General features: G+C 35.4%; 1 protein-coding gene across 1 annotated transcript; it reads left to right on the forward strand.

Annotated features, from left to right (window-relative positions):
* Positions 1-2,363: 2,363 nt before the first annotated feature.
* Positions 2,364-21,157, forward strand: LOC149797241 (procathepsin L-like). The gene is made up of 10 exons (XM_089961940.1): positions 2,364-2,448; positions 4,260-4,444; positions 8,150-8,292; positions 10,099-10,257; positions 11,878-11,910; positions 12,446-12,634; positions 13,841-14,006; positions 15,835-15,940; positions 18,340-18,453; positions 19,515-21,157. Exons 2-9 carry the CDS (start codon positions 4,282-4,284, stop codon positions 18,437-18,439), a joined length of 1,059 nt encoding a protein of 352 aa, XP_089818066.1. The 5' UTR covers positions 2,364-2,448; positions 4,260-4,281; the 3' UTR covers positions 18,440-18,453; positions 19,515-21,157.
* The last annotated feature ends 861 nt before the right edge of the window (positions 21,158-22,018 follow it).

Consider the following 22,018-nt stretch of genomic DNA (forward strand, 5'->3'; position numbering starts at 1 on the left):
CATGGGTTGCACATGGAGGAAGAAATAAAATGGGAGTGAAAAGGTCATTTGTCAAAGTCGAGGAGAGTCTGATAGAAAAATAATGGTTTCTGCACAGCATGTTAAGTTCAAGACCAAGTGCCTATAAAAAAAGGTCAAGTCATTAGCCCATTTCATGAAGACTTCGGTGAACTTCGTAATTGTCTCGGACTTTTGATCACGTGGCGGGTGGTCAGCTGACAGTTTTAGCCACTCGATAGGTGGTGGGCAAAATATGGCTAACGCTTTAGCATCAGCATGAACTTCTGTTACTACTTCAACATCGTTTGTCGAGTTGAAAAATAGATATTCAACAGTGATGCTGCCTCAGATATGGACGAAATTTAATATTAAAACCATCCTGTCTTAATTTCTGGAAACTAGGGCGGATTTCAAACCCATACGAGAGAGGAACTTTGAACTGTTTACATCTGGACATGTACATGTAAGTAAGGAAACGGTGTCGAAGTAAATTTAATCCTGACAATCAAAAAGCAAGTTGTTCAAACTATTTCTGTGCATCCGAAACGTCACTATAATAAAATGCGTTTCATATGAGTTTATCAGATTTGTTCTTGAAAGTCTGTGGATAATTTACCTATAAATTTCAATCATTTAATTAATTTTATTTCTGAAATATTTCTCAGATATACCGAAAGGCTACTTTTATGATTTCCCTAATGAGCCTTGAAGTGGTGGGATGTGCTATACAACTGCAAACGTCTACTATAATTGGCACTCTATATTAACTTGGCAAACAACGCTATTTGGTTTTCTAAGCTTTAATTGTTGATTTTCTACACTGTCAATTGTCGCATCCCCCGTACATTAAAACTCTGCATTTATTATTAGTATAAATATTTCAGTCGAATATATTTATGGTTGTGATCGATATTGTGGAACAAAGTTCTATGTAAGGGATCAACACATTACTGACCGAAAAGAAATTCCATGAATCCAATATAAGAATATTTATTCATTTTAACTGATCAACATTTTCAAATTGCGCCAATTAGACACAGTGAGACGCCGTTCTGAGAAAACACCATGTCGATACACCCTTCCTTTCTTGGTGGGGGGACCGCTCCGGTAGCCTAATGGTTAGAGCGTCCGCCTCGGATGCGGGAGATCCCATGAGACGCTGTTTTGAGAAAACACCATGTCGATGCGCCCTTCTATTTGGGGGTGGGGGTGGGGGCTGGCGGGACCGCTCCGTTGACCTAGTAATTAGAGCGTCCACCTTGGATGCGAGAGGTCGTGGGTTCGATCCCCGACCGAGTCATACTAAAGACTTACAAAAGTGGTACTAACAGCTGCCTCGCTTAGCGCTCAGCATTAAGATTTTAGTGTTAGGACTGGTCGGCACGGTGTCAGAATAATGTGACTGGGTGGGACATCATGCGACATGATTTTCCAGTGCTAGGCATCACTATAAACTGTCACATTGCAGACATCGTAGCGATATGACTGAAAAATTGTTAAAGCTACGTTAAAAATCAAAATCACACACTCACACTATTTAGGGGTAGTGGCGTTAACAAGATTATTACAATTTCTGCTACACTGGCCATATTGGATTTCTGATTAGAACCCATTTTACAGATTCAACAAGACGTCATAATATGTCTAGTGAAAAATGGAGGCCATACTAGAACCAGATCGGCACCATTTTTAATATTTTGACCAACAAAATACACAAGAAGTCTTTTGGTGGAAATGTCACATTATCACAGTATAATGACTTTCCGTTTAGGAGGAGTAGCTGTAGCAGGGTTTTCAAGATGGCTAGGCTGGTTTCCACAATGGCTGTCCAATCGGCACTATTTTTATTTAGGACTAACTGGATATCATAAAAGTCCTTATAGGGAAACCCCATATCGATATCGCAGTTCCGTCCTTGAGGAGTAATGATAACAATAATTATAAAGATGGCTGCAATTTCTGTTAGAATTCCATGTTGTTTTGATCATCGATTTAGAAGGAGTAGCGATCTCAAGGTTGCCAAGGGGGCCCGTGTGGTGGCCATATTGGATGTCTGTATTCTCGCATTTCTTTCAGAACTAATTTAATTTTGGGATGAATGTTGCCTTGTAAACTTTTCGTGACAATCCTCGAAGTAGTTTAATACAAGTAGCGATAACAAACGTGTGTTCGAGCACCGACTGACGGCCAAAGAACAAATGATGACGGTTAAGAGGGCGACTCACCTTTGCGTGTTGAGAGTGTAAATGTATTGGAATAATTTAAAAAAGATCGTTTAATACATACTGTGTGACACTCATGTGATGTTCTTAATTTGTTTATCATGTGAGGTGCGTAGGCTGGTCACGTATGTAATTGTGTCATCCACTGACTAGTAAAAGCTATTTAAATGCTTTCTGTTGTTACCTGATTCAGTCGGAACTTTGCTTTTCATTCTTTTGGGACTGGGTAAGTTGAATGTTTTGATTGATATTTACAAATGAAAGACAGTGTTATGTCTATCAAAGTGCTTGCTATTGCATGAGATATACGATATCTGAATATTTGTTTATAACCACAGACCATTAAAATGTTGTGCCAGCATTCATATGTTTGAAGATGATGATTGATTTGGAGGATCCTCAAATGCATTTCATGATTTATTGTTAAAACATTGTCTAGTTACATCTCCAGCTACAAACTAATTAGTCATTTGTTTTTATGCATTGTTCTTATTCTTCAAGCTAGTAATATTGGTTTACTTAAACATCAGGTGGATATTTTTTATTGGCATTGAGAATTTAGTAGGACAAAGAACAAATTGGTGTCTTGTGTTGCATAATTGTTTTCAACCCCTAAATGTTCATCTTATTTACACAGTAACAACAAGAAACTAGCTGCGTTATATGGAAATAAATTGCACCCAGTCTGCTGTATCAGAATTGAGTAACGTGGGCAACTTGAAATAAATATGAAAATTTTGGGAAACCTTGTTGGATGTAACACTTATTTATGACATTGGCTTCCGTATTGTAAATTGTCCAGAAACTGACTTGTAGATATAGCTTTAGTCTGCACTCGGATTTGATGAGAAGTTGCCTTTGACGGTGTATACAGTAGTTGTATAAATATCATTATGATAGTTGTGAGAGTTAATGATATATATTATTTCATATGCAGCTTTTGTTACAAATATGTAAGTAGATGAGGTTCTCTGAGACACAGAAATCTGCATAAAAGTATGCCATATTTTGATTTTGGATCCATGAAAAATCCAACTGCCAAGTCATACAAGTTATGGAATTGGCACCCTTCTCTTGGTTTTGACCCATTTATAGAGAGCAAGTATCAGTCATATAGTGTGTTGACTATCAAACAAGCAGTCTAGTGATTGTAAAGGACGAAGGTAAAGATGAATAGGTTAGATCTTAGCAGACAAGGAAGTTAAGACACATGCTAATTGATTGCTGGCACATATTGTTTTGAGCAAAAGACATATGCAAAAGACATTAAACACCTAACTTGAGTAAGCTTAACCTATCCGTGGTGTTTGGAACACTTGCATTTTATCATTGACCATATTAAGAAAAATAGTACCAGTTGTCAATATTATACAAATGCCCATGTTAATTGTCATAAATCTTCATCAAAATCAGATATTTTTTCAAACTAAAGTGAAATCTTTTAGTGGATTCCTTCTAGCTGTTACATCACAAGATAGTTATCACTGTTCTTAGTTGCCTAGTTTTTCATTCTATACAGTAGTACACAATTTGGTACAGTTAATGAGCATTAGCAGTCTGATGACTTCTGTCTTAGTGGACCAACAATACACTCATAATTTTCTGAATTATTGCAAGGGAAATAAATGCATTATCATTGGGTCTCGTATTTTCAGAGCTGGGACTCTTTATTTGTTTCAAGGAGGGAGTCATAAACTTTAGATTTTATACTCTGTTGAGAACCCTGGTGCTGCAAATAGACTTTATGCATTCCACTGTATACAAAATTTATTTTAGTTTCTGATGCAACAATCGGGCATTTTTTCAAATGTCACTTTTGGATACAGTTTGACATGAAAATTTGGACAAGTGTTTGAACAATGACTGCTAAATTAATTGTTACGTTTGTTCTATGTGGTACCGAGTACATGGAAAGTCAGCATAATTTGTTGTTTTTTGTCAAGATGGTAAAAGACTTTTGGTAAAAGGTATAGTTCATTTGCCATTCTCAAGTACAATAGGCAAAAAACTTAAAATATTATGTTTTTGTATTTTCAGAGTCTTGGAATTGAAAACCATAATGATGTATGCAAGTATTCTGACATTTGTTGTGGCAGCATATTTGATGGCAGCAGCACCAGGAGATCTCACTTATGTACATTTGTTTTTAGAAACTGAGCCAGCCAATGAAATCCATGTACAGATAATTGTAGAATCATGGGAACTGTTCAAGACAAAATACAGTAAGTCAAATTTGCTTTAAGTTTTGGCTAGGGAATATTTGATAACCTTTGTCTGTCCATTGCTGTAACATCAATAGCCCAATGCCTGGTCCCCCTCTAATTTCATATTGGGATTCTCCTGTATTCTAAGTGTGGTGCCTGTCAGGCTTGTCAGTGTATAAAAAGTTATTTGACTTTGAAAACTTTGACCACACTGAAATCCAGGATGTATTTTCAAGATGTTGACATACCTGCCCTAACCTTGTGCAATCTTATTGAAATTAGATCTTCATTGTCCTACATGAAGTGCAGATACGATTTTAATCAGATTGTAACATGGCGTATCATGATTTAAAATTAATTTTGTATTCTCAAACCTCCTGACAGGATCATGTTTAAAAAACAGTTTTCAGTAATATTTGAATATAGAAAGAAAAATAAATCCCACCTCTTGAGTGTATGCCTATTACATTAGCATGCATAAATGGTAAATAGTCGTGATTGGAGCTGATGTAAAACTATCATTTGGGCAGTTTAAATAGCAACAATGAAAAGGCATAGAGGTCAGATATAAAGCACAATTTTGCATATTACTGAAGTGGCTGACAATAGCTGGTGAGATGTGTTTGGAGACTCTAGTGGATGATCGCATTTGGTTAATTTGCATAGGCAAGATCTCAGAGTGGAATAGGAGCACCACGCTGAATTGAACGGTCAGATGTGTTCTCTTTATTATTATCTTGTTAAAATACTAACCATTCATTGACCTATGTTTGTCATGTTGATTATAGCCCTAACAATGACTGCAAGACAATAATAACTCACGCTTGTTTGCACAGTTTATATGTGTTGATAAAGTATTGACACCTGTACTGTACAGATGCATTTGTGACTGCTGTATTACCTGTAAAGCCTCATTAAAGTTGAAAATATTATCCCCCACTTACCCAGTCAATAGATCAGGCCCAAATGTGATGTGTATTCTTTTTTCTAAAAATATGAGAATACTTTATTCTCAGACTGCATCACAGTTTTGACAAGAGTGACTTGGAGGATCCATTGAAATTTGATCTCTAGTATTAGTCCATATCTATTGAATGTAGTGAGGAGACCAATGACACTTGCATTACCTTAGAACCCTACGAAATTTATATTTGAAGTGTAGTAATTGCTACAATGTGTGACAAATAATATTCAAAAAGTGGAAATTTTGGGGATACTTTACCTGAAGTCAGTGGTTGTGGAATTTGAGTCAGCACTTGTGTATTTCGTAAATGTCACCTGCCCTGCGCCTTTGTCAATTTTTTTTTCTTTGATCACTGTCTGCCTGTAACTTGACTCTCTTGTATAGATGCTAGGAGGTTGTCAAGCTAAATTTCACCAGACATGGTGCATATCATGTTAATATGTGAAAACAAGTTATAACTTATAGAGGTCAGGGACCACAGTGTGTGGCCGTGTCAAACAATAAATACATTATCAAGAAAGGTCAGTTAACTGAAGAAAATGTTCGGTTGACATCCTTCAGGTTATATGTAAAGAGTTGGGATCGCATTCAATGCATGTGCTTAATTGATAGTTTGTAGTGTAATTTAATGCATACCACTGTACATTACGTTACAGTGTAAAGCAGTGATTACATATTTAATATGTGTGTGTGTGTGTGTGTGTGTGATTTGGGATTTTATCATAGCTTTAACAATTTTTCAATCATATCGCTATGATATTTGCAGTGTGGCAGTTTATTGTGTCCATTCTCAGAGGGTGAATATAATTGTGCATCAGTGAGGGAAACAATTTTCTGTGAGTGATTTAATTGTATCATTGTCACACAATGTCTCATGATCAAATTGGGAAGTAATCACTTAATCACTTAACCGACTCCAAGTGAGAGAGTTGGTGAGAGGAAATATCCTTTAATTGATTTGCTTTTAAAGGGTCTGTAATCTATACCACCAATGCTCGCTACATGTAGTGTAGGGTAAATCTGCATACTTTACAAAAAAGCCACTGCACGTGTAGACATTGAAACAGCTGAACCCATCCAGTTGGAATGACAAGAATGCACAGCTCTAAGACATCATGTTCTTTTCACTTTGCCATTTTGACTTGCAATTAAGACATTATTTGGCGATTCCATTCAATGTGGTGAAATTAATACACATATATTTATGGCAGTGCAGACCGTACCAAAATCATGAAAATGTTTTTAAATTAATACAGATATCACAACCAGTGATGGTCCGAACTTCATATTGGATATAGATCACAAGGGCGTAACAAATCATTGGTTGCTCATGTAGAGGTTGTTGGTTGTGTTTACCAACAGAAAGTTGAATTGCTTTGTCAGTATTCTGCTATATACTGTCAGACGTTTTATCCGTTTTTGTATGCAAATTTTGTCCATTAGTTACATAGATGTATATCTTACTCCATCAAAAGTGAACTTGAGCATCAGAAAGTATGAATGCTATAATGTTTCTTAGCATTAACCAGTTTTACTTTTTCAGTGCTTGACATGTCAGCATTGTTAGGCAATCTTCAGAATTGAAATATTAAAATTCTGTTTGTTATAATTCTACACATTCACAAACTGAAGTCTGAAAAAGATCCTAAGTTTGAAGTTTGCTGGCACAAGATCCTGTTATTGTTGTTCTTCATATTTTCATGGGTTTCTTCAGAAGATTTATTATGGTTAGTTTGTTGTATATAAAGATTGCGCCAATATGACTTCAAATATTGACACCCTGATGGCCATTTTGTAAAGCCTCTTGTTTGATCTCCTCCAGCATGGAAAGTTGTATTGACATGGGGTTTCACCAAAAGACTCCTTGCGATGTCTGGTTACTTTGAAAGGAAATGTTGCCATTCTGACTTCAAATATAATCACTGTCATCCATCTTGAAAATCTTGTTAGTCCCACTTCTCCTAAACAGAAATTTTTATTGACATGGGGTCTGCATCAGAAGACTTCTTATGGTGTTTACATGGTTCTAAACGAAAATAGCGCTGATCTGACCTACTTGGCAGCCATCTTGCTCATATTGTCATAGTGTTTACACCAAAGCACTCGTTATGGTATCCTGTTTGTCCTTAATACAGATGGCGCCAGCTTGGCATCCAATATAACCACCATAGCATCCATCATGAAAATATTGTTTTTGCCATTCCTACTGAATGGAAAGTCATAACAACATGGAGTTTTCACCAGAAGACTTATTAAGATGTCTGTGTTGTCCAAAATGAAAATGGTGCCAGTCTTACATCGAAATACGACTGAAACAATGGCCAGCTTGAAAATCCTATTACTACCCTTTGAACTGCCTAAATGAAAAGGGTGCCAGAGTTGTATCTAGTATGACTAATACAACAGCCATCTTGAAAATCCTATCACTAGTCCTTTTGAATCGCTATCACTACTCCTTTTGAATGGCTATCATTATTCCTTTTGAATGGCCTAAATGAAAAGGGTGGCAGACTTGTATCTAGTATGACTAATACAACAGCCATCATTGTATTGAGAGGTGAATATGAAGGGGGCATAGCATTGAGCAAGTAAAAACAACAGAACACACGGAGGGGTGTTTGTCGCTAAAATTAGAAATTCAGCGTGATTTTAAAATATTTCTTACTTGGACAGAGCCTATTTATAGCCTATGGGTACTAGGAAATCTCTCCTTTTCTTAGATCTGTAGATTTTAGTATTGGTTTATTCTACCTTTTCAGACAAACAGTATGAGAGCACAGAAGAGGAAGCCTACAGGCGCTCTATATTTACTGAGAACATGAAGAAAATTGAGATCCACAACCAGAAATACAAGAAAGGAGAGAAAAGTTACTGGATGGGAGTGAACAACTTTTCAGATCTGGTAAGGTATTTTCTGATGATGCAGTATAATGTAAGATTTGTTAGAAATTTTTTTTTACCTAGGCCAGATAACCTGCAGCTTGGCCTTGCATCCTGTATTCCAACAAAACATCTGTTTTATGGATTATTTGTAGGCCCTATTTGCGAACTTATTTAGTGAAGCTCACTGTGTGAATTTAATAAGATCTGGAAAATGTTCTGTATGCAAGGAAGTTGAAAATTGTAATTAATTGATCAGGGCTTTTTAGGACTGAATTTGTTCACATTCAAGAGGCTGTCAGTAAACCTTAACTTCTGTCACAGTAAAACATGTGCTTCCTCTCTTAGTTGATTGTTTAAGAAACATAATTGACTTCAGGAATATTCCTTTCCATCAATTTTTTATAGAAATTATGCACTTTGACTTGGTTATTGTAAAATCAGCTTATAAGTTGGTTTCTGTGAGTGAATGAAAATTATTTTTTATGCTTGTTTTGCTATTATCGGTCTATTCAGTAAGCTTGGAATCAGTCTAAAATCAGCTGTGGTGATATTTTGTCTTTATGGGGTTTTTAATGGATGCTATGGAGTGAACTTTCTAGGGCAAAAAGCGAAAAATAAAGGTCACTGTTTTATAAGGGAACATCCACAGATGAACCCTTTTGGAGGATTTTACCAACTTGAAAGGCAGTATATGCCATACCTATTGAGCTGATAGTGGAAATGACTGAAATATAGCACACACTATCAGAAGACCCCCATCAAACACACCCCCACATCTTGTAAGGCTGATCACATGAATGTCATGCTTCAACCAACATTATAGGCTGCTCACCAGCAGTTTGCTCAATCCAGGTATGAAGATAATGGCTAAGTAGCAGGGTAATTATGCTCGATTATCTTATTCAGGAAGTTGTAAGAAAATGTATCACTGAGTGATGCAGCTTGGAATCAGGTACATAATTTTTATTTAACATAACGTCTTTTAGAGGTTAGCTGAAAAAAAAATATCATAAAAGCATATTGGAGGATACAAAAGCATAGTGGCCGAAATAGCAAATCCGGACTGTGATAGTAAATAGGCCTGGATAGAACACTAGACCAAATGTTGACTAAGCGGAGGAAAATTAATAACCTTCAACTACACCATATGACCACTCCAGTGGCCTCGTGGTTAGAGCCTCCGCCTCAGATGTGGGAGGTCATGGGTTCGAACCCTGGCCGAGTCATACAAAAGACTTATAAAAATGGTCCTTACAGTTGTCTCGCTAGGCACTCAGCATTAAGAGGTTGTCAGGATAATGTGACTGGGTATAACATCATGTGTCTGCAGCATGATGCCCCAGTGCTAGACATCACTATAAATGGCCACACTGCAGACATTGTAATGATAGGATTGATTTATTTTTTAAAGCTACAATAAAAGTAAAAATCATACACACACTATACAAAATAGGTCACTGAATGTTTTTGTACTTGCTTCTCAGCAATACCTTTTTCAGATATAATGAATTGAATTGAAACGTTTTAGCTACCCAGATTTCGGGATACCTATGCATACTTCTTAAAATTGTCCTGTCTCCATAGAATGTAAAATAAAATTGGTGATCAGATTTTATTTGGACATTTAACAGTTCACAGAAAACATCTTATTGGAAATTCAGTTATTAAGGTACAATATCCTATCTTAAAAACTGCAGGACAAGGATGCCTCGCTAACAGATAGATTTTAGAACCAAACTTTGAAAAGTTAGATGCTGGCAATCTCACAACTCAGAGCTATGCTATACGTTCATCTAATGTTTATGAATGGCATTCTCTTTTTCAGAAAGCAGAAGAGTTCAAAGCACTGCATAGTGGATGTGTAAAGATGAGAGTCAATCTAACAGATACTACCTGCAGTACATTCCTACCCCCACATAATGTGATGCTGCCTGATAAAGTCGACTGGAGAGAGAAGGGATATGTAACACCTGTTAAGAACCAGGTATGCTGGGACCATTATTGTTATTCTTGGTTTGCTGTGTGAAAACATTTGCTGGAGTGCAGAACAGAACAAAAATTTAATTCACTCATGATGACATCCAAGGACATGTAATTGCTGCAAGTTCAAGGGTTCAGAGTTTGGATTACATGTACACTGCCATTATTAGGGACATGAAAAAGTTTTAGAACCACTTACCTGCCAAGCAAAATGCGTTTTACATGGGTCAGGCATCATGAAAGTATATATTAACGCGTTATAACCACCTTGTTAATTTAAGAATAGCAAGTATTTTGTTGTCTCACGTGTAGGACACATAGCAGTGATTAGCATCGCTGTTCCTAAAAGTAATGTTTGAATAATCATCCTCATTAACTTTTAACTTTAAAGATAGAGTGAATTTAAGAACAAAGTGAGAATTAAATAAACTGTAATGTTCTTGCCGAAATGTGGAGGGGAAACGGACATCTGAAGGTCCACCACTTTGATCAGTTTTACGCCTAATTATTTTGAAAAAGTTATAAATATGTTTAGTATCATTTGTACACAAGTCTGACTTGTTGGTTTTGAAACCCTGACTTTAAAAGTTAAGAGATTATTTATTTAAAGAAAGATTTTAATTTAGCATGAGTCTAAATTGAGATGTCATTGAAGAAAGTAGCTCTGTATTGTGGTCTATTTGGTGGGCTGACTTTGGTAACTCCCCAGCACAGTGAATAACATAATAAAGTATTTTGCTTGTGCCAAGTGACTGTAAGTAGGCTAATTAGTCAACATTAATAGGAAAAAATAAACTAATGGATAATGTTTTGTACACCATGTTTAATATGGATAGATAATTAAACTTCATTTACTCAACCAGTCACATTCTCACCCTTTCTAGCTAAACCAGAACATTAACAAATGCTGCCTCTAAGGAGTGTTACTGTCTTCTTGTGATGGAATTTAAGACATTCTTATTTGACTAGTGTTAGAACTGAGGTTGGGATTAAAGTTCTTGCAGCTATGAAACATGCAGAGTAAAGTCCTAGTTGAAAGTTTGTGGCATGTACAAGATTCTCACAATAAAATGTTTTAAAAACAATTTTGTGAGATCCTAGAATGTGAGTTGGACACTAGTTGAATATATTTATTAAAAAAAATTTCTTCCCAGTTAAGCTTGCACACTTCATACTTTGTTCCTTATAGATTAACTATTAAATGTAAAAGTCAATCATTGGAACTTCATTGGTGTCTCTTTGACATCTTCATGTTAATATGTTTAGATACAGTGAATCAGACATTCATAAATCCCAATTTTTTTTAAAGCTATGAATATTCCAAAAGTGTAAAATATGAGTTATATAACAAGTATAAAACCATGTTTATATTTTGTTACCATTGGTGGTGCGGAGGAGAATTCACTTGATTTTACTTGTGAATGCATCTCAGCATGACAGCCTAGACATCTTTCTGCCATATCGGACACTTTTTGTTTACCAACTTGTAAATAAACGTGTGTGCAGTTTTATATATATTTCACATTGAAAATAAGCCAATCATGCCCAGGTCTGATAAATTACAGTTTGAAATAAATCGGGTTTTTCAGCCTGTTGTTAATATTTACTATCTGTTCCTTTTCAGGGTCAGTGTGGCTCATGCTGGTCATTCAGCACAGTAAGTATTTTTACAGTATATTTTGCAGTTCTGGATTCCTACATCAGAAACGAGATAGTTTCCATTTCCTGAAGTTGTTTCACTTTTACTATGCACAACAATTGATTAAATTTCCAGCTTTTTAGACTCCTCAGATGGTGATTATTTTGTCCAAAAATCCGTTATTCAGAATATCAGTTTTAATCAATGAGGATGTTTTTGGTCCATATGAACAATCAGTTTAAACAAATGACATGTAAATGATTGGTGATTTACAGCATAGGCATTTTGCAGTGTTTTTGACTCGTATCAGTGAGCCATTTGAGTTATTTTCCCAGCCAACCTGCCATATATTATGGGGTAGTAAGTCAAGTCTAGACTTTAAGCCACTGAGGATATGAAATGAGAACAAGGACAAGCAAGTTTCAAAGACTTTGATATTAAAAAGAACATTATATGTGGGAGAGGGGATTTAATGATATTCTTTTCTTGACAAATGTCTGAATTATAGGACAAAACTAAAGGGTTTAAATTGCTTTGCTCTTCTCTTTCTCAGACAGGTTCACTGGAGGGTCAGAACTTCCACAAGACCGGTAAGCTGATCAGTCTTAGTGAACAGCAGCTGGTCGATTGCTCTGGTGACTTCGGAACCCATGGCTGTAGTGGCGGTTGGATGGACCAGGCCTTTGAGTACATCAAGAAGTATGGTATAGAGACAGAGGAGGCATACCCATACAAAGCCAAGGTATAAATATATATTTAATTGTCTTGCCTTCACTAGGAAATGGCTGAACATATGTATCACAACATATGATCAGCTATCATGCAGCATAACATTCTGTGTAAAAGGTTTATTATAGGTATCTCCAGGAAGATTATGTGGTAGTACATGTTGCAGATGAGACAGCGATTTATGTATTGCATGTGAATCCATATTATTCCTGAGTCCAAGCAATATCTCTTAATTCCACTCAAGAACACTTTTCACCAGCAAGACTGCAAAATGGTACAAACTTTGTGAGCACTGTGTCCTGTGGTACCTGTCTGAAATTGTGTTAGGGCTGTTCCAATAAAACATGTTTTGGACACATGGAAGGGACTTATATTGTGGAGTAGTCTTCCAATGATGCAATGTCAAATTTCCTTTGGATTGTCATATTGAACTGATTGATTAATCTGACTACCCTGTTTGAGCCTTCTCTGGATACCATGTGTGATCAAATGGAACAGCACTTTATCTTTTTAATATACACACCCAGTGTGAACAGCAGGTTAAGGTCCAGTACTCCCTTGGAAATATGAATAGTGTTCAACAGTGATCATGATCCATACTTATATTGTACAACAATACCAGAGCTCATAGTAGTATACACGTATACAAAAGCAATTGAACATGTATGGTGTTTAGTGCTTACTTTATTTTGGAAATCATTAATAACATGTACAACAATGACCCTGATCAGCTGTTACATAATGCAACAGCAGATCTGGATCTACCCTGCTAATGTTGGGATATATGTTTCGCAATTAATCTGTTTTGTTTTTAGAATTGCACCAATTTTTTTGTGCAAAACTGCTCAATTTGGCAGACATCTTGATATGGTGGCCATCTTGAAAATCTTGTTATTGCTTCTTCTTAATGGTTTACCCGGTGAATATAGGTTCTCACTACAAGACTTCTAATGATGTCTGAATTGACTTAAATGAAAACGGTGCAGATTTTACATCCAGCTTGGAAATCTTGTTATTGCTGAAGAATTCTTGGCTATGAAAACAAAGAAACAGTCCTATCTTTGTTTTCCTGGAAATTATTTTTTGCCAGTAAAGTGCTAGTCCTTTGAGAAAATTTCACGCAGTCAAGTTTGAAATGTAACTCATCACACCAGTGAAGATTTGAAATGACAAATCTTTGATATCTTTACCATCAATGATTTTTTAATATTTAAAACAGGATCAAAAATGCAAGTATAGTTCCTCCAAGGTAGTCGCAAAGGACACTGGCTGTGTGGATATCGAGAGTGGCAGTGAATCAGCCTTGCAGCAAGCTGTTGCTACCATTGGTCCAATTTCCGTAGCTATTGATGCCAGTCACAGTTCATTCCAGTCATATTCAGGAGGTAATGACAAAACCTCCCATTTTTTTCTTCACCTTAGGAAGCTATTTGGATCATCTATAAGAAAGCCTCTGTAAGGAAAATAGTTTACAGTGTTTTCTCTAGTTTTCCAAGATAAATGGTCCCTTAAGTTCCCCTTTTGTCAAGTTTAAAGACCAAAATAAGTATAGTAGCAGTGTCCTATTTTGCCTTAGCTTTAGACCTAAAGAGCTGATGGGATGGTATATTGTCCATCATCTGTCCATTAGCCCAATTTTATTATCACTACTTCTCCAAACTACTTGGAGAATCTTGTCTGGTTTTAATGGCTCATCATGAAACCTTGTAGATGTGTTGGCAGTCATATGAAGATGTCTGCCATCAAGAAACCGCTATGCTTCCTCGATGTGTTGTTGCATATATTACCATATTTGACCTGCAGCTGAATAATATATAAGAATCTTCTGAATGAAACATGATTGCAGTTTTTCGTTCTACTGGTCATGAACTTGAAGAGCTTATGGGATGGCCTGTTGTTTGTCAACGTGTCCAGTAGAACAAGTTTATTATTCCTATCCCTAAACTTTTTGGAGGATTGCCATGAAACTTGACACAGATTGATGTCTAGAAGGTCCTAAATGAACAAAGTGCTAGTCAGACATTCAGTATGTTCACTGCAGCTGCCATCTTGAAAATCATACCACTGCTCCTTCTGAGTAGATGGTTGTGTGAATGGGGATTTCACTAAAACATGTCTTATAATGTCTGGTTGATACTACATGAACATGGTGCTGGTCTGATGTCTACTATAGTTATATGGCATCCGTCATGTTCCTGAGTGGAAAGTCATATATAGTAATATATATATATATATATATATATATATATATATATATATATATATATATATATATATATATATATATATATATATATATATATATATATATATATAGAGAGAGAGAGAGAGAGAGAGAGAGACAGAGAGACAGAGAGACAGAGAGAGACAGAGAGACAGAGATGAGAGAGAGAGAGTGGGTTTTCACGAGACAACATCTTATGGTGTCAAGATTGTCCTAAATTCAAATGGTTTTGCTGTCATGTTGAAAGTGTTATCACTACTCCAGAAGAATGGATTGTCATATCAACACAGGGTTTTCAGTAAAAGACTTGTTATGATGTCTGGTTGGTCCTAAATGAAAATTATGCTGACATGACATCATTATGGCTGGCATGGCAGCCATCTTGATAATAATGTTATCTCTGCTTCTCCCAAATGGACCATTCCAGTTGCCAAAGTGGTTAGAGTGTCCATCTCAGATGCAGGAGGTTGTGATCTCGCTTGTTTGGTGCTCAGCATTAAAATTTTAGTGTTAGTACTGGTCGGCATGATGTCAGGATAATGTGATTGGGTGGAACATAATGCTACATGCCAGCAGCATGATACCCCAGTGCTAAACATCACTATAAACTGCCACATGGCAGGCATAGTAGTGATATGACTGGAAAATTGGTAAAGGTACATTAAAAATCCAAAGAACACACATGCACACATTCTCTCTCTCTCTTCCAAATGGAAAGTTATATTGGTGTGGGGCTTTCACCAGAAGACATATTATGATATCAGGTTGGTCCTTAATGTGGCTGCCACAATGAACGAATTGATAATCTGGTCCCTAATTCTTATGAATGGTTCTGTCATATCAAGAAGGATTTTTACCAAATGGACATTAACTCATAAAATTATTTCTGCTGTAACAATCCAGACTGGAAATAAAAAAATTCCAGGTTGATCCAATACCTTCTGTCTTAAACAAGAAAAAGCACATAGGTGTTTTATTTTACATTTTAGGAGTGTATGAGGAGGATGAATGCAGCAGTACAGACTTGGACCATGGTGTCCTAGCTGTGGGATATGGCACAGAGGATGGTAAAGATTACTGGCTTGTGAAAAATAGGTATGAATATGATGTACAGTGTAGTTTATGTTATCCAAATGTTTATTATCAGTTATCCAAATGTTTGGTATGTCCAATGCCAGCACCACATTCAACAAAGGTTTGTTACGTTCAATACCAGCACAATATCCACTGATATTTGGTACATACAATACCCTCAACACATCCTACAATATTTGGTAATCCAATACCAGCACCACATCCCAAACGAGTTTGGTTCATCCAGATCTAGCACCATATCCTACAAATGTTTGGTATAATACCGCAAACATTTCTGTATTACTCAAACTTTTCCTGGACGAGACATGCACACAAGTAAATACATATCTTGTTTTGAGCTAGTGTAAACAAGATTTATGACATAGGAATATACACTTTATCAAACCAGTTCTTTCAGCTGTCTTCGAACAAAACAAAAATGTAGTTTTGTATTATTAATATTTTAACACTTTCCAGATCATTTTAACTGTTCAGTGTCGGTTTAATTCAAAACAAATTTATACCAGTTTGATTTGGTTCATCTAAGAATATTGACACATGGTCCCAAGTGTAGGCAGGTGGTCAGTAATTCAGGGGTGGGTGGAATGGGAGCTGTCATGATGCTTATCAGCATTAGTTCTGAAATCATTACGAAGCACATGTGGGGAAAAAGACATTTATCCAGTCTGCTTAAGCTGGGTTACAGCTGTGCATTTTAAGGCATTTTTACAGTACTTAAAATATTAGATTGGAATCACTAAACTCTTTATCTGAAATGCAGAGAAGACAACAATTTCAGATTTTGCAGAATTATGAAATTTTTGCGAAAATTCTTCATTTTGCCAAAAGCCTTACAAATAAAAATTATTTACGAATTTTTTTTTAGCAGCAGTTTTATATGTAGCATCAGTGTGATACATGTATCTCATGTATAAATCAGAATATTCATTGCAAGAAAACGACTGTTAGTATGTAAAAATGGTGGCAGGATGAAAAGAAAAGGAAGATGCATATATCTTGTGGGGAAAACTAAAGTTTATTTTTTATTGTTTTGGTCAAATTCAGGGTTTGGGAATTAAAATACCAATACACTACGTTGATTGGACTTTATTCATACCCATCCCACCCTCCAACAACGTTTTGGGGAGTATACATGAATGGGTGGCTTTTCCATTTGTCTGTCATGCTTTTGATTAATTAATTTCTCCTGAATCATCAAGATATCTTTTTGAGACTCTGCATGATTTTCTATCATGACCGGACGTTGTAAAAATGTTATTCCCATTTTTATTACAAACTGGGTCAGTCAATCCATCATACACTTGTTCAGCTATATCTTGTGAACCATTTGAGATATCTTCATAAAACATGGTATGTATTTGTATCATGAAAAAGAGTCTCAGACAAGAGTTCTCCTCATTTCTGAAAATTGTATATTCATATTTGGCATATCTTGATGATTTTGTAATAATGTCACAAGAAATTGTCAGAAATTATTTATTCACCTAAGCTTTCATTCAAATATTTGAAGAAAAAAAGACTTGTACAGTAACATAACCACTGTAATTTTTCTCATTTTGTTCCCTGCTTTTTCAAAGAAACGTGAAGCACACTAGTATCATAACTTGTCTCACTTTCCTTTCTGCTGCGTAACTATAATTTTTTAAAACTAAGAGATCAGTCTTGGTATATTTAGAAGGGTTAGTTTATCTTCATGGTCAAGGAAACAGCTCAGTATGCTACTCCATAACTTTACAGCAGTTTGCGATCAGTGGATGAAACTTGGTATAAATGTGCATCATTGCTAGGTGTCACATACCACATTTTGGTGCTGTCTTAAAGGTCACAGGTCAGAAATGTATGACTAGAAGATATCTCGTGTACCACATTGTGCATCATGTTTTCGGGGTTAAGGTCACATTGTGCAAGTCAAATTTGCACTTGTGCTTTCTGACTTAACAGCTTTGTTAAGATAAATGGACAAAGCATGGTATATTTGTTTATTGTCACTAGGATATGTTTGCATTGCTTGTTCAGGGTCAAGGGTCAAGGCCACACCCCAAAATATTAAGGTTTCTTTTGTTTCTCCTTTATATGATTAAAGTTGTTTGAGGTACAGGGATTAACCATAGTGTGTTTATGCATTTCATTTTGTTGGCATCTCCTTCATCACAGTAAAAGAGTAAAAGTTTTATCTTCAAGGTCAGTTAATTTATTTTTTTAAACCCAACCTTTTCTGCACTTTTTCTCCTATGATGTTTAAGATACAACAATTAAAACATGGTTTCTTTTGATGTCTGCACTGTAACTCTATAGCACTTTCTTCAAGATCATAGATCTCACGGTTGTGAATTTTCATGGCTTCACTATATATAATAAGCAGGGAAGCAAATTCATCAATTTGTGTATTTTCTTTACAGCTGGGGTGAAAGCTGGGGAGACCATGGCTACATCAAGATGGCCAGAAATAAGCAAAATATGTGTGGTATAGCAACATCATCCAGCTATCCATTAATGTAGACGAAAGATGAGAGGTGAGTGTTAATTCATAGTGGGAGTGATGTACAACATTTCTCCTTCATTATAGCATAAATCACTACATGGTGGGTTTGAATGTAGCAATCACACCATAGATCCCATTTAGAACTTTAAGATAAACAAATGTCTGCTCTCCAGTATTTACAATCGTACAGATACATGTATCTTTTATTTTAAAAAGTTTATCATCAACAAATTATTTTTTACCTGTTAGTTGGCAACCTGTGTATAACAAGCTATTTTGATAGAACCCATCGATTTGGGGGTGGGGGCATGATGCTTTTCACTAGTAATGGAATCTTGAAAGAAAAAGATAATGTTGCATTTAATAATTTACATATATCATATTTAGGAGACCTGTTGTTTCAATTCTAGAATGGAAAATATGTTCTATAAAGTAAATTGCTTGAAGGTAAGAAATTATCACTGTCACTTTGACTTTCATTGGATACTACCAATGACATGACTAAGTATTGTTCACTTTGCTACACATTTAATGGATGGGATTACAGTACTTACATGCTGAACATTACAAACTGTTTAGATGCTAGTTGACATTCCTGATGCTGATGCTAAATAGGTGCTGTGCTGATGCTTTTAAATTTTGGTACGATTTATATGTTTTGAAGTGATTGTTCCAGCAATCATGTCATCTTTGTACTTTCACTCACAAACTAGGTCCGTTTTGGTAAATAAAACTTGGATTAATAACAAACAAACCTTGAAAATTTATGTGGTTAAATTTGTTGTTTTATTTATTCACTATTTTTTAACACAAACTGACCAACGAACCAGCCTGAGATACTTGGATGCTTTCATATCATTCATACATGTTACCATGACAATTTGTGCAATTGCCAGCATGGTATTGATAAGCTAGATTTTCAAAAGTTGGAGGAAAAATATTTAATAAGCGCAAACTTTTGTTAGCTTAATTTACATGTTCACTATTTTAGAAGCTAATATCTATCAGATGGAGTAAACATTCTCATGGACTTTCCCATTAAGAATTACTGAAGGATTTGTATTAAGACATCTCTGTTTTGATATTTTTCAGATGAGAACAGTGTCACGTGTATCACTTGAAGATTTAAACTATGGCCTAATTCCAAGAGCTACTACCGAAAGCTAAGATGAAGTTCCTTAAACATCGTTTGTTCCGGAAGCAAGCCCCTATGTTCAAGTGTAGATCCTGTATTTGTTTGGTGCATTTTTTGGATGAAAAACTGTTGAAGCTGCTGAGACGTTCTGAAAAATAAATGATCTTCATATTCAGACAACAAAGAACATCATTAAGGATGAGAATTATTGCATTAAAGATCTTGTTTCTAAAATTTCATTTATAATTAATAGATCTTACAATTAGGACCATTTTCGATGTGAATACTACCAGTCTTTACTAGTTTTGGATGATCTTAAGATATTAAAAAATTTCACCATTATCAGAATATTGCATATTGGTTTATTTCATCGATAAACTGATAATATGGCACCATTTTTTGAAATTTCTGCATTTCTACAAGAGAGTTGTGTTTATATCTTAAACTTTGTGATGCCACATAATAAAGAATTATACTCTCAGCTTCTTTGCTAATATTTTCAAAACCTTTAATATTTTAATTTAAATAATGTTATACCTTTGTATGCATATAACTGAATATTTGATGTAAATTTTCTGTTTTGTGTATTTTGCAGAACATTCAGTTTAGGTTTCAGGGATGGTAATTTAACATGAATTCTCTAAATTAAATGTTTCTTCATACCTGTGGACTCGCACAGTTGATCTCCTTTTATATAGGATTCATCATCTGAATAAGTACATCCATGGATATGTGTTGTGTTCGTCTTTGAATTGTTTCCTTATAAAAAGTTTTTTTTTATATATAGAACACCAAGTGATGCTTCCATATTATTCCAGTAATTAATTTGTGTCATTACAAGCCTTGATTTGCAAATAAATTGTCAGCCATCAAGAATTCCCATTGCCCATCGACTGGGACATTTTAATTTTTACATGAGAAAGAAATTATATTGATATGGCATATCCATTGGTAAAGATAAGATATAGAAGTACCATTTGGGCAACATATCTCATAGTTCATAATCATAGGACTAAAACATGCAATAGATTTTATGTGTTGTGTTTTACTTGAGGTGAAAATTAATATGGTAATCTTAACAGAACATGTTTATTGTTAAGATGCGTATGAACGAATGTAATAGTCTAATATTTCTTTGTCCATGGAGAAGTAACCTTTATGAGAAAAGATTTTCAAGACCCGAAAAGATAGCAGGAATTGGCACTGATTTGTGGACTGTAGTAAATGCTGCCACATAAACAATTAGAAGTAGTGTATCTGTCATTTTGTCATATTATATAGAGTTCATAAAGTATGTCTTTTTTATATAAACAGATGAAATACTCCATATTCTAGTCTGCTGGTTGTAGCAAAGTTATCTTTTTAAGTGCAGTTATTTTCTCCTTTAGAAACATTTTGTATATGTAGAATTATATAGCTCTGAATTTTGTGAATCTCCTGTGTAGATGTAAAAAAAAACTGGATATGTAATGCGTGTTTGTATGTGTGAGATTCCCAATGTAAAATTATTTAAAGCTGTTTTAGTTCACAATTAAGGATAAATTATATTTTATGAGTTTTGAGCTGTGATGAACCAAATTAAAATTTTTACTTAATTTCACATTACTTTTGTTTTCTTTCTCTCTATCCATCACCCAGTTGTATTTATTTGTTCCTGTAACAATTGACCATATGATGGACTTTAAGAAGGTGCAAGATGTTGGAGTTTGTAAACAAAACTTAGAGATTACCATGATGGAAATAATGTGTGATTCTGTATGCAGATATCTTGAGAATGGCCCAATACCTTGTTAGGTTCTGATGACTATGACCTGGCTTTGAAGAAACTGGTTACTTTTCATATCACTGACATACAGTGAAATGTAGATTGTGACAAACATCTATATGTCTCTCTTAACTATTTCATTACCGCATGATAAATCTAGTTCTCCATCTACCATTACCAAACTTTGTAAATATATTGTCTTGACTTTGCGGCAGGAATAAGTGCCTTGATATCTGGGTCTTATGGTTTTTGGTTACGGTCGCATAATTTCTGCATGACAACTTTGGTTTTACATCATTATTTAAGACCGGGACTGTAGATGGTTCACACTTTGAGGTCACCTATCTAAAAATGAGTTTTGCTCATTCAGTTTTTTATCTTGCACTTTCACCAAAGATTGTGGAAGGCTTGCACTTATGAAGCCTAATAAAAATTCAGAGGTCGTGATTTCTGAAAGTTAAAGAAGAAAAATTGTTTATGTTCAGTAAATTGGTTTAGACTTTGTGCTGTGACCAAAGCCTGTGGATGGCTTGCATTTGAAGGAAAAGGCCATGCGATTTTAAAGTCAAATGTCAAGAGTTACTGTGACTCATTGAATAATGGGTTGCACATGGAGCAAGAAATAAAATGGGAGTCGAAAGGTCATTTGTCAAAGTCTAGGAGAGACTGATACAAAAATAATGGTTTCTGCACAGC

The sequence above is a fragment of the Sinohyriopsis cumingii genome, chromosome 6 (assembly GCF_028554795.1).
Source record: "Sinohyriopsis cumingii isolate HCF-2022 chromosome 6, ASM2855479v2, whole genome shotgun sequence".
Classification (NCBI taxonomy): domain Eukaryota; kingdom Metazoa; phylum Mollusca; class Bivalvia; order Unionida; family Unionidae; genus Sinohyriopsis; species Sinohyriopsis cumingii.